The sequence below is a fragment of the Labrus mixtus genome, chromosome 11 (genome assembly GCF_963584025.1).
Source record: "Labrus mixtus chromosome 11, fLabMix1.1, whole genome shotgun sequence".
NCBI lineage: Eukaryota > Metazoa > Chordata > Actinopteri > Labriformes > Labridae > Labrus > Labrus mixtus.
Genome location: NC_083622.1, coordinates 26,114,202 through 26,128,422, shown reverse-complemented (window position 1 = coordinate 26,128,422; position 14,221 = coordinate 26,114,202). Strand labels below are relative to the sequence as shown.

The following is a 14,221-nucleotide window of genomic DNA, read 5'->3' as shown; positions in this document are numbered from 1 at the left end:
ACGCCTGGTAAGCTACGTTTTCCCGGTATTTCATCACATATGACACGTGACTTACTCTGTTAATGGTGGGAATGAGACAAAATGCTTCATCATTCCCCACCACTTCCACGTTGGCACCCTGCCAGTTTCTTTCTAGCCTTTTTATATCACGATTCCCCCAATAGCGTCAGATTCACTAATCTTTGTATGTTCCTTTCTGTCTTTCCCTTTAGTGATAAAATTATCTTCCATCCTCAAATCAGCTCTCAGTGGTTTTATATAGCCTGGGGTTTGTGAAAAATAAAAATAAAACACAAATGGTTCATCATAGTTACTATGGCAGCCGTTTGGAGGCCGTGACCAGTCCCTCGTCCCGAATGGATACCAGCAGCAAAGGATGACATGACGTCACGTCACCAGGGCGACCGGGCTCCCGGAGGCACGTGTCCTGTATAAAAAGGGAAGGCGGCTCTGTCGACTGCGCACACAGACTCAAGCAGCATCAGCCTAGAGGTAAGCCGAAAGACCGATTTACCCTTCAATGTAGAGATGTCATTGTAACCTCTAGATAACATACACTTGCAATAGTGTCTAGCTGAAGACGTTCAGTGTATTTGATATGATTTAGACTTCATAATAGTCAAAAGGATTAGTTTATTCGACGGTGCACAGATGTAGGCCTGTCTCACGTGAACTTGGATAACAAAAGTGAGCTAATACAGTGTTATTTGCTCCATTATCTCATTCTTACCATTCATTCGCCTATTCATGAGACAGGCAGTACTGAAAGCCGTCCAAAAAACAGCAGAAGTCGTTACCATCGTGTAAGATTAACTTCGTATACCTTAGTTTACTCTACAACGCATCGGTCCGTTTAATGGAGCCTATACAAGCGCACAAGACTAACGCGAGCGGATGTGTGAGTAGCTCAGCTCAAAGCTTTAATAAGCGAATTTCAGATGTTTAAATAAGCATTGTCCACAGCATGCACGCTGTAGCAGCACAGGAAGAGACAGGCGAGGATGGGAGGGGATGCAGCCGTGGCCTTGCAGCTCCGGAGAAAGGCTGGTCGTTGTGTAATGCTCTCTGTCGGAGACGGTCATTCAAATCATCGAAATGAAATCATCTAAAACTATTCACACCGCGGATACTTTACAAAGTGCCTTACTTTAAGAAAATGTGCACATAAAAGTGATGGTCCATTCATACTGTACAGTTCATTCATGTGCGGGTGACGTGCCATTTGCAGCTCCCACTGCTGCATCTTTGCGGAAGTGGATTAGTCTCCGTGTTATGTAACACCACACAAAATATATATTTTACTGTTTATTTTATGGACAGAATAGTAAATTATAGCACATAAGGATACATTTTTGAAAGAACAATGGTTTACATTTAACATTGACTATGATACCGCTTTTGTACTTAGTGTACCATAATGACGGGGATTATGCTTGTACGTGAACGCAACGGAGGTGAAGCTACGTGCAGCTCCTGGTTTTCATGATGAAGTCTGTGGTCATTGCGCCACCAGAGTACAGAGATGATGTGTAGTCTCGTAATGACGGGAAGCAGAGGATGTAGTAATGCAATAACCGAAACTGTTCTAACCTTTGCTGTGAAATGAGGATGAAACAATGGTGCTGAATATGTCCCTGTGCTGCGTTCAGAGGACACAGAGACAGTGCAGTGTCGCATGATTCTGCCGCAGTTTGACTCCAAAGTCGACAGACCTGTTGATGCGGTTTGCAACGAGGCCTGTTCTCTTAAAACGACAATACTACACATTAGAAGTTAATCTCCAATTGCATAATCAGACATACACTTCATATATGGTACATTTTAAACAGTGAAAATGCAGCCAGTGGTGGAGGGACTTTTACAAACGCTTATTTCCTTGCAAAATGTATATACCCACACTATTGAAAACAACAGCTAGTTGTGCCAAAATATGAATCTCCATACCCCTTATAACCTCTTCTGTTGTAAACTATTAATTCATAACAAGTAATAATACAGGCCTACATATTACTGTATTATTATACCATCATTCATCTTAAATAGGTGTGGCACATGCAGGTGCAGCCATGTCCTTGTTGAAGGTCATCCCTCTATCTAAGGAAGGTCACAGCAGGCCCAGAGCTCCTGTAGTGATGCTAACCTGCTGCTAAATCTTCATCCTCAAACATCTTAAAAACAGGACAAAATGGTTGTACATGTTGTACTCATGGAAGGGGGTCCCACTTTTTTTTTTCCATCAATAGATGACTGAAGGTCACTAAGAAAAGGCCCAGTGCTGCCTAAAGGATGCTAAGTATTTAGTCATAGCGGTATTTGTTGCCAAAATGCCTTGTGATCATAATTATAAGAACATTAGCACCAAATTGACATGTATTAGCAGATAACTAATACAGTTGATTAAGTTAATATTTTAAAATATGACAGTAAATGCAGATAGATTACAGTGTACAATTGCTCCTTAGCCCATAAGTAGTTTCGTCAATACATTCTGGGTTTAAATCTTTACACAAATGCATGTAGTGGTTAAAGATGGACCGTTCTTTCTAATATTGTGGTTATTTTTATAGCAGGCACAGATAGATGTCTTACATAAGAAGGCAGAACTCTCTTGACATGTCACTCATGATTACTTTGACATTTATTTAGCTCTTGTAAGGCAGTTGTCTGAAATGTAAATGTCAGTGACTGTTTAAGCAACACACCTTCAACTTTGCTGTTTAAGGTGCAAGATAATAGTCAATGGGATTAGCTAGAGCACATTAGCAATACACAAGACATGTGATTCCATCTTAACAAAGTAGAGCCAGGTGACTTAGAGAGTTAAAGAGACATGGACCGTCCAAATGTGCTCCACTGCTAGTGGACAATCACACAATTTGTCCCAAAACTATTTTACACATATTCTTGAATCATTCATTCTTCCTCAGTTTGTTATGACTCATCTTTTCCAGATTAACACAAGTTTTCCATATGAAGGTTATGTGGCTGTTTCAGTGTGTCCCTGTGGACAATGCTGTGCAGCTCGTTTCTCAAGCAGCCATCTTGTCCAGGATGTGTGCAAGAGAGATGGGACTCAGGAGTGACTCAGCACTCTGCACGTAACAGTAGCCACTAGTTTGAGGAAATAAACCACACACACAAAAAGGAGAATAAACACAGCCAGGACACCAAAGACCACCTGTCATACAATGAAGCAGTTATTTCAAGGTGCACATGTTTGCATAGCATTAAAGGGCAGCAAACAAAGTGTTAAACTAAAGTACTGTAACGGTAGCCTGAGAGAGGAGAGGAAGTGACTGACAGGCATGGCCTCAGGAAATAACTTTCATCTGACTGTTGACACAAACTCAAACATGAGGACTATAAGCACTGTGTGTGTGCGTGTGTGTGCGTGTGTGTGTGTGTGTGTGCGTGCGTGCGTGCGTGCGTGCGTGTGTGTGTAGTCCAGTATTACCTCTGCAGACAAGTCACATGCCTTTCTCTCCTATTGAATTCTCTGCAGTTTGATACAGCACACCCTTTACTAATTCATGTGGTTGCTGTGTGTTTGTGTGTACAAGTTTAGTAAGTTACTACCTTTATCAAACCAAACTTCCTTAAATTTCTACATTTCTGTGGAGGGGGGAAAGGGTATTACACCACCACTTTAAATTCATTACTCTTTGTATCGTGCATATTTTCCACAAATGAAGTGTCTAATAGAAACAGTGAACTTCTTCACAGTCTGCCGCTGTCAGCAGGAGACCATGCCTGCTGAGCTGGACACAAGGGCCATGTTGTTGTGTGTGCGTGTGTCTGAAGAGTGATGTGATGGTGTTGGACATTTGACTGACTAGCTCATGGCTCCAAAGTGACACTGTCTAAATAATGAGCCTTTCTAAAGAGGGGAAGCAGGTGTAGTGTTCAAGAAAAGATGAGCAGAAGAAAAGCTCACAAAGTTGCAGACAACACAGAAAGTAAGTCTGGTTTATTAGTGTGCCATACATTTTAGAGTTTGAAAGGGGCATGTATCGTTCAGTCTTATATTTGATTCCTCAAGAGGCGGGCAAAAAAAGGGAACACATTACCTAATTGCATGGTAAGTCTGGCCTGTAGCCAATCAATGAAGTGCAGTGGAAAAACACTGAAGAGAAGGAGGGTGTGACCAAAAGCTAGAGGCCGATGGGCTGGAGATGCTGAAAGAAAGGCAGGCAAGGAGGGGGGAGTGGCAAAGTGTGCAGGGAAAGTGAAGTTAGAGTCAGTGAGTTCTTTCATTCACTAATACATTTCTAATGAACACGAACCAGAGCAACTTAAAGACTGGGAATAGAAGCTGAAGTCCAAACCTATCATCTCATGGGATGATTTTGTTCCCAAATTGTAATTTTACTTCTAACACTCAGATGAGGAGCACTCTCTTCACTCACATAATTATAACCAAAGATAGTTATAGTTATGATTAAATCTGGCTCCTCTTCTGTATGTAAACTTGAATAATGTTGGAACAACATGAGTGGAGACTTTTTGGATTTATGTCCTCAAAACTCAGGGACATATAAGGACTGACTGAGGGTGTCACAAAGCTCGCCTAAGAGCCCCTTGACATATTACAGAGAAGAGATGAAGTGTTTGTGTGGCAAAGTGTTGGTGCTTGACATCTGAGGAGGTGTTGGCAGAAGTGAAATGCTTTGTCATGCTCTTCTCTCCTCTGGCCATGTCTAGCCTCTTTTACACTTTTAATGCCCTGACAGATTTTGTCTCAGTTTTGAGATTTGACTACCTGATGCTGCCTGTTGTCTTTGTCCTTTTTTGATTGTCTGGTTTTGAGTCATCTTTCCTCTTGTTGTTCCCTTTAGGGCACACAGAGGCAGACCCCCCTCCCTTGTGTCTAGGTTTGCGAGATGAAAATGGGTCGCAGCTCAGAGGGAGGGTGGGCTTGTGCTAAATGAGGGGGACTGGGCAGACAAAGACTGGCAAGGACAGACAAAGAGAGAGCTGGAGGGTGGGTGCTGAATTTTAAGGATCATGGGCAGATGGATGAAGAGACAGAAAGAGGAGTAGGTACAGTATTCTGGTCCTCATTAAACAAATTGAACACAATCTCTCTGATAGGCTCACTATTCCTTTCACCTAACCAGTCAGAAGAGGTGCACAGTGCACCACCCTTGTCATGTGATTTTCTTTTTACCGTTTTGTCTGATCTCAGAATCTGATAACGTCCACATCAGAAGTATAGGGTAAACAACTCAGATCTTTAGAGAGAGTTAACTTTCACACAAATAATGCTGTAATTGCTGTTTATTCTAAATTTTTTGGACCTGCAGTTAAGAAAGCCCCCATCTTCCCTTAAACTCAGGGTTTTGTTTCTTGTCTGTGCAGTTCATTCTACTTTTAGATATAAATGTGGCCCCTTTATCTACAGTAAGAAGTTAAGGTGAAGAAGAATGTAAACGTGTCCTTGCTACACTTCATATGCCTGCCCAGTCTTTGGACTGTTTAATGAGTGTCAGCAGAGAGATGGCTGCAGACAAACAACATGAAACTCTTTGGTCTGCTCAGCACAATGCTGCTTCTGTGAGCGGGGACATATGTGAACGTGTGTGTGTGTGTGTGTGTGTGTGTGTGTGTGTGTGTGTGTGTGTGTGTGTGTGTGTGTGTGTGTGTGTGTGTGTGTGTGTGTGTGTGTGTGTGTGTGTGTGTGTGTGTGTGTGTGTGTGTGTGTGTGTGTGTGTGTGTGTGTGTGTGTGTGTGTTTGAGCTGAGTACTAAACAGCGGATCAGTGCTGATTGGTTTACGGTCAAGAGGCAGAACTGTGTTGGAGGATGGAGAAGAGCTGTTTGCATTAGAATCAATATTTGAATCCATATTATGAAATGGTGTTTAAAAGCTCACCACATATGAAAACCTTAATGTTATTGCCACAGAGACTATTTTGAAGCAGTGATGAAACAAGAGTATAAAAGTACTACAACAGTACTTTTACACATGACAATACTTGTACTTGATCACCGGACTTAATAAAATAAATGTGACAAGAGCAGCAAGGGAATCACAATTAAAGTATTCCTAGATAAACCTAAAGAGTCATGCACACTCCTCTACCAATCTTTATTTCTTTATTTAATTCAACCAGAACTCGTCCATATGGCTCAGTGTGTGTGTGGTTTTTAGCATATTAAACCTCACACACACACACACACACGCGTATGCACCTGCCCCTTATTTAAGTCTACTATTTGCCAAAATATTTATTCTAAAAAATTCACATTTTAATGTTTTACCGTTTGCATGTCATTAAAATGACTTTATTCATTATTTTAGTAATTGTGTTGATTAGTTCTCAACAATGATCACAACTTGTTAAATAATCCTGCATCAAACTGTCTTTCACTGTCTATTAATCTGTTATTGTTTTCTCAAGTAATCAATCAGTTGTTTTGTCTTTTTTTTTTTTTTTTTTTTTTTTTAGAAATCTTGGATACCCAAAGATCATTTCCATAGTTTAATGTCTTATAGGCGTAAATAACTAGAACATATTCATATTTATGAATCTGGAATCAAACATTTGTACTTATCACTGAATTATTAATCAAACTCATGAATCGATTGTTAAGCTCTTTTGACATTCATTGAATAGGTATGTTTTTATTGCAGTCCTTGGTAAATTCTTTAGATCCAGATCCACATTGCTGGGTTCAAGTCCCAGTTCTTATGTGCCTTAGTGAAGCAGTATAGCCCCCTCTGCTTACTAAGTAGTATAATGGGCACAGTAGCCATTTCATGTTTGAAAACCCAGGGCAACTGCTCTGTTGAGGGGAAATGGAGCACTTAGAGAGCAAAAGCCAACAAGACAAATAGTGAAAAGGAAGTAGACTTCAAAAGAGAGGAAAGAGAAGGTGACAGCAGAAATCAGTGAAATCAGAATACATAATGGTAGGAACAAAGGTATACAGAAGAAAACAGTATTATCAGCATAGTATAGTCATACTGCATGTACCCTCTCATTTTCTCTCTCTCTCTCTCTCTCCCTTGATGACCTTGTGTTAGAGATAGTAACTGAAGGATACAAAATGGCTGCCCTTCCCTGATGGGAGCTAGAAATAGGCACAGAGACAAAAACAAGGGTCCAAACAAAGAAATGTGGACATAAAACACACTCTGCTGGTTTTAAACAATCAAACTCAAATGAAATGCTGTTTGACTGGTGAATAGATCGAGTAATATCGGCGCATATCTGCAGTGAAACTAGACGATGCCACTGCATATGCTAATATCGGCTGATATTATCAACTCATCGATTAATGGGTCGGGCTCTAGTCTTACTCTTGTCACCCTTTTAGTCTATTTTAAGTGCTCCCACAATGCATTTCTACGGATCAACAGCCTGCTCCCTGCTGAGACACACCCATTTACACTCACACTGTACAGTAGCACACACGCATACACACAAAACAGATTAGGAGATTACAGTAGTCCAATATGACAACCAACCAGTCTCAAGGACACTCAGAGTTACCCTTATGTGCTCTGGCCAGTACCTGTCTCTCTCACACACACACACACACACACACACACACACACACACACACACACACACACACACACACACACACACACACACACACACACACAGAGGTTAGCCACTGGTCAGGGTAGCGCAGTGTTACTACCTAATCTACACAGAAAATCATTAATGTTATAAGCTTTTAGAGTTTTGTTTCTAACAGACCAAAATCAGAAAGGAAAGGAAGGGGTGGAGTCAGTGAAAGGATGTAGGGGACAGGTGAAGGAAAGGAAAGAGGATTCAATCCGTAGAAACGTTTAGGGCCGTGAAGTAGGAGGCGACGAGAAGAGGTCAGAGTGATGGGTGTTCAGTGTGAAAAAAGGAGGTCACATAGTTGAATTAACGCCAGGCATCCTCTCTGTTCATGCAGACAAGTCTCTGTTTGTCTTGTTGCATACCTACCACTCTCCCTCCCTTCTTATCCCATTGTTTTCTAAACAAGTCCCTGCATGATGTAACACGTCCTTACTCCTGCAGCAGAAACACACTAAACATGTCATTTCACAGCCGGTTTCTTCTGGTTACTGCATCAACAGAAACACACTCATTCTACTAACTTTATGAACATACTGCTGTACTGTACCACTCTGGTGTTTAGTTTCAACCTGGAGTGCTAATGGGTCGGGAGAACACTGCCTGTTTGTCATGTTAATGTTGAATTACTTCAGAGCTTACAGCTAACACTGCAAAAGACAAACAATCAGAAGTACGGTAGATGTTCAGACATCTTCATCAGAGTCTTCTCACACATAACTGCATTACTAAATAATCCTGTGATTTCATGACATTGGCCTTTATTCTAATGTCATTTGTTGTTCTGTTGTTTGCTCTCTTTTTCTTCCAGGTAACTCAGTCCCACTCAAGCAGCAGCAGACATGTCGGACCTCTGTGTTGGAATCAATGGGTGAGTTTGAAACACAAACATGTAAACAGGATGATTCACACTGATTGATGAGGCTCTGGATATTCTGTCATTGATGCATAGATTTTGAGAAACCAGCAATAGACCAACACGTTTGTTGTTTAAAGATATTAAGAGGGGGTTGAAATGAATTCACACAGGGTATTAAAAAGTTGTGTTATTTCAGGTCAGTGATATGAATCATTATTATGTTTCTGTGATAAGATTAAGTAGAGGTTTGAAGCTTTATAACAGGATTCATGTGAGGCCTCAGGGGTGGTTTAACATCCTGCGGAAGTTTCCAACATATTCCCAAAACAACTATTATTAATGTCTCTTTTTTCCTTCTCCGTCTCTCTCTCTCTCTCCATTAACTCTACAGCTTCGGTCGTATTGGCCGTCTTGTCTTGAGGGCTTGCCTCCAGAAAGGCATCAAGGTTGTGGCCATCAACGACCCCTTCATTGACTTAGAGTACATGGTGAGAAAAGTTATTTATGAGTTATTTAGTTTCACTTCAGTGGAGCACCTATGTGTGAGAAAAATTACTAACTTAATTAATGAGGAGTAAAAAATGAATAAAAAAACAATTAATGAAATTTGAGAGTTTTACTGAATTCATTTGGGTGAAGTAGTTGACCAGTTTACCCCGCCAGTGTCCATAGACTCCATCGTGTTAAGAAAGGGAAATAAGACTTGTAATGACGTTGTATTTGTTATGATGAAACAACCAGAAGCCACATGTCTCTTAAACCCCCTGCCCTCATATTCCAGGTCTACATGTTCAAGTATGACTCCACCCATGGCCGTTACCGCGGCGAGGTCAGCCTTTCAAATGGCAAGCTCGTTGTTGATGGAAATTCCATCTCCGTCTTCCAGTGGTAAGTGATGGTGATGTGCCTGCACATATATGACAGATCATTAGTGTTGTTGGTGATGTTTACTATAGTAAGGTTAAAAACCGGTCAAATCAATACAATTTAAATTATACCAAAGGGTGTCTGTCTTAGTAGCCGAGGGCTCTGTCACGGTTGTTCTGGTTTTCATCTAAAAAATTGTGTCTTAAAAACAGACATTACTCTGATATCAGGTAACAGCAAGTATCAGTTTCAATTCACTGATCTGATGCTGTTATTTATCTCCTCAAAACTCACTTTGTTTATTTTTCTACAAAACAGTAGCCTACACAACAATACAATATATATCAGCTTATAGTAGCCACTGAATTGAGGTAGATGAACAACAACACCAACGTGGTGCTACTGTAGTGTAAGGGTGACGTGGGTCAGAGCTGGAAACGTGTCAGCCATCTTTTTTCTTAAAAATAGCCCTTATCCTTTGAACATTGAATGTTATTCATTTTAAGGATGTTTTTTATTTGAAATAGAGATTGTTTATAGATATCAAAATACAAAATAAAGCGGTTTCATTTTCTAAATCAGAATCTGATTCAACATCTCTTGAAATCAATATCAAGAAGAAAAGCTATCTACTAACCTGTAGTTTAAACATTTAGAGACTTAATTTTCCTATTTTATGGAGGTATTCAAAAGAACTGTGTAACATTTAAAACTGGTTATGAAACACACTGACATTTATAATAATGTCTCTCTCTGTCTGAGCTACAAGATCAAAACCAGGCGACCATGAAAAAGATATTTTAATGTTTTACCGGTAACTGCTGCAGCCATGTCAGTGTTTGATAAAGAGATTCAAACAATCAACAGTGAACATTATATTTGACTGTTGGAACACAGGCAGGAGGATTTTATGTATTAGAGACTAGGACTAGGACTGCACAGGACGAAATCAGGAACGCTTCGTCCACAGACGTCTTTGACGGACAAATTACTGAAATAACACAAATCAAGATGTTTTCTGGTGGCGTATAAAAAGAACGATAAATCAATCTTTTAGAAAAAGAAAGTTCCTCATAGAAGCTTTAAAGCCAGTTTGATCAACCAGTCGATGAAACTAAGCGTTCTGCTGCTTTGGGCCTCACCCATGTGGCTGCCCCTCCAGCCGTTGTAGTACTCACTGTTATTTTAATCCATTGAGTTACGGGCCTCCCCTCTGCAAAGGCAACACCAACACCAAGTGAGGGTTATAGAAGACACATTCCTGTTTCTCTATGAGCAGAGATTTGAGTGTGTGGGGGGTTCCCTCTTGTTTTTGCTATCTACTGTCTTTGGCAAAACTCTTAACCCCAAAAGATGAACTTCTGTCGATCACATGTCATTATCTAGATATGTTATGCACACGACCCTTAAAAGCACAGAATGTCTGTATGTGACCTGCTCTCTCTGCTGTGCTCTCACTTGTGTTTCACGTTGAATTACCTGAGAATGACAATGTTCCTTCTCTGACCGTAGCATGAAGCCAACAGAGATCCCCTGGGGCGATAGTGGTGCCAAGTACGTTGTGGAGTCCACTGGAGTCTTCCTCAGTGTGGACAAGGCCTCTGTATGTAAAGCCATACACACAGTTACATATGCAGAAACAAAACACACAACCTTTTTTTATTAACCAGGTTTTTTTTTTTTTTCTACAACAGTCTCACCTCAGTGGCGGAGCAGAGCGTGTGGTTGTGTCAGCCCCCTCACCGGACGCCCCCATGTTTGTCATGGGAGTTAACGAGGACAAATACGACCCCTCCTCCATGACCATTGTCAGGTAGGGAAATTTGAGCCCTTAATTTGCTTTCACTCTTCATTTTTTACATGAACATACCTAGATATAAACAGAGCAGGCGTAATGCTGCAACATACACTTTATTTAATGGAGTAGAGTCTGTTTTAAAAGTGTTTTTTTTTTGTTTGTTTTTAGCAATGCCTCCTGCACCACCAACTGCCTGGCCCCCCTGGCCAAAGTCATCAATGATAACTTTGGCATTGAGGAGGCTCTCATGGTGAGTCGCCGTAAATCTGAGCTAAACATGCATCATTTTTCACGCAATAGCCAAATGTTATCATTGAAGTAAGCTTATTGTTGTGACAAAAGCATCATATTTTCATTATTGATGTTTGTTTATATCACCCTCCCCTCTGTAGACCACAGTCCATGCCTACACAGCCACCCAGAAGACAGTGGATGGTCCCAGTGCCAAGGCCTGGCGTGATGGCCGCGGTGCCCACCTGAACATCATCCCAGCCTCCACTGGTGCTGCCAAGGCTGTGGGCAAAGTCATCCCTGAACTCAACGGGTGAGAAGAAACACATTAGTTATCTGCATGATTATCAGACAGACTTTTACTCACTGTGGCAAGGAGGTTCAGAAAATATGAAGACAAAAGGAGACACATGTCCAACAAGCCTCGTTTGTCTGTCCCCTCTCTGCAGGAAGCTGACCGGCATGGCGTTCAGGGTGCCCGTGGCTGACGTGTCAGTTGTGGACCTGACATGCCGTCTGTCCAAGCCGGCATCCTACGCTGAGATCAAGGAGGCCTGCAAGAAGGCAGCGCATGGGCCCATGAAGGGAGTGCTGGGTTACACTGAGGACCAGGTAACACACAAATGTATTTCACAAACCATGTGAATATATTAAAATACTTGGGTCGCTGGTGGCGCAGTGGTTAGCGCGCACACCCCATGTATGTATGGAGTATGCATGTACTGTCCTATCTCTCCATTAAAGGCCCAAAAAGCCCAAAAATAAAGCTTTAAAAAAATAAAAAATACTTAGACTTAAAGCCGTGAGTCAGCAGGGACAGGACAAGGAGAAGAATGGCGGTTCAGGCCATTTGTGTAGGCCTTTAAATCTAATTTCCTGTATACAGCCATTGACAGCATGTCACCCCTAATCTCTTATACCTGTGTAAAAAAGCCAAAATAATATATGTCTTTTTTTAAACAGTATATCTATATAGGAGAGCTGTGGTTGTCTGTCATTAAGTGTGTATTCTGTAATTAGTATTGTTAAGGCTTAGCTGTGTGTGGTTTCACTTCAGTATATCTGACTTGTGTGTTTGTGTTTGTGCAGGTGGTGTCCTCTGACTTCATCGGTGACACCCACTCCTCCATCTTTGATGCTGGTGCTGGCATCTCCCTTAATGACAACTTTGTCAAACTCATTTCCTGGTCAGTTTTCTGAAGTCTTGATCAGTTCCACATTGAAAAACAAGAAGTAACTGTATGTAAATCTTAATTCCTCTGTTCTCTTTCCTCCCTCTCTCTCCAGGTATGACAATGAGTTCGGCTACAGCCACCGTGTCGCTGACCTGCTGCTGTACATGTACTCCAAGGAGTAAACACTTCCTGTCACAAAAGGAAGTCAGGAAAGGGACCACCCCCTCCTCTCCCACCTCCCCTGTCTTTTACACACAGGCCCCTCCCATAGCCAAGTCATAGCATCACAGCCCTTAGCTCTACTACAGTATTTGTAGGCAGCAGCAACAGTGTGTTTCAGTGTTCTGAGTTAATCTGTGTTTTCCTTTAAGACGAGATGATCGCTAGGTGACAGTATTTGTGTCCGTGTGCCCCCTCTCCACTGCCACTTTAGATGTGTCGTTATGGCTCAATACCATGGTAACTACTGTATCCATCTCCCTGTTGGTGTGTTTTAAAGGCTTATTCATCAGTGGACGGAGGCAGCTGAGAGGCAGAGCTACTGTAACTTTGCTTATGAGTAAAGAGATAAAGAATAAAACTTGAAAAAACCTCAATGTGTCTTGTTTGATTATCTTTATTGTCTGGTAAAGCCAAACTACACGAAAAGTTTATCCTGAGAGCCAAAATAGAACAAGTGGAAAACATCAAGAAAGATGAAGAACAACTAAATTGAGATTTATTTGACTTTGATTAATAATTAAAGAAGAACTGAATCTTTATGCTATAACTCTTTATCAGTTAAAATACAGGATAGTTTTTTTCCACCAGCATAAAAAAGTTGAAACGTGTTAATTTTACTAAATGTCTTCATGTCAAGCTGGCTTCTTTTATTCGTCAGTTTCATTTTGAAAATCCATAAAATGGCATCGGTACATTATTTATTTGGTCATTGTCTTCCCTCTGCAACAACTCATTTAACTTGAAATGTTTATCTTAACTTTTAGTGTAGATTTTAGTTGAGGCACATAAATAGATAGGCCTGAAGAGTTTACATATCCCTTTTTATCTTCTCCATTTTTGTCTCTTCACCTCTCCAGATTCAAATAAAGAATTATTATATACTGTATGTAAACGGGTTGAGGAAACGTGTCCAAGATCTGTTGAGTTAAAGTAAGGAGGCAGAAGAAGTTAGAACAGGGGAAGAATGTATGGATTCAAATACTCAAACTCCTTCCTCAGTGAAGGTATTTATTTTATCAACGGGTCCTTTACCTTGGAATTAGGGAAATGGTTTCCCAAAGCTCCTCGTTAGGAGAGTCCTGCATTTGATTTGTCAGCTAGAGGGGTTGCGCCCCCTGCGTCCTCTTATAGGTACTGCAGCAAGTGGAATGCAGGCTGAAGACAATTTTTTTTTTTTTTTAATCCGCCTTTATTGACAAATTTAACCAATACAAAAAATGTTTATACAAATTTTTATAGAGGATGAACATACAACAGCAAAATACACAGGAACAAGTTAATTCAAACATAAATAAAGATTGGGGGGGGGGATTATATTTAAAAATAAATAAATAAAAATCTAACTTTTCCAAAAGTATACATCAGGCAAAAGTAAGCAGAGCAGGCTGAAGAAATTAAAGTCTCCTGCCAAATGACTTCCTCTTTATGGAACGCCTGACCGGAAGCACAAAGTGTATGTAAGGATAATGCTGTAGTGCCACCTGCTGTTTCAC

General features: G+C 40.8%; 1 protein-coding gene across 1 annotated transcript; it reads left to right on the top strand.

The window, feature by feature from the left end:
- The first annotated feature begins 393 nt into the window (after positions 1–393).
- Positions 394–13,102, top strand: gapdhs (glyceraldehyde-3-phosphate dehydrogenase, spermatogenic). The gene is made up of 11 exons (XM_061051104.1): positions 394–492; positions 8,388–8,447; positions 8,827–8,923; positions 9,217–9,323; positions 10,815–10,905; positions 10,997–11,115; positions 11,269–11,350; positions 11,493–11,644; positions 11,781–11,943; positions 12,421–12,518; positions 12,619–13,102. Exons 2-11 carry the CDS (start codon positions 8,419–8,421, stop codon positions 12,686–12,688), a joined length of 1,008 nt encoding a protein of 335 aa, XP_060907087.1. The 5' UTR covers positions 394–492; positions 8,388–8,418; the 3' UTR covers positions 12,689–13,102.
- The last annotated feature ends 1,119 nt before the right edge of the window (positions 13,103–14,221 follow it).

Excerpts from the sequence above, each read along its gene's own strand:
- gapdhs (XM_061051104.1), top strand. The coding sequence starts at position 8,419 with ATGTCGGACCTCTGTGTTGGAATCAATGG. Across the intron at positions 10,906-10,996 it reads TCAGTGTGGACAAGGCCTCT|TCTCACCTCAGTGGCGGAGC; the intron begins GTATGTAAAGCC and ends TTTCTACAACAG. Across the intron at positions 11,645-11,780 it reads GTCATCCCTGAACTCAACGG|GAAGCTGACCGGCATGGCGT; the intron begins GTGAGAAGAAAC and ends CCCTCTCTGCAG.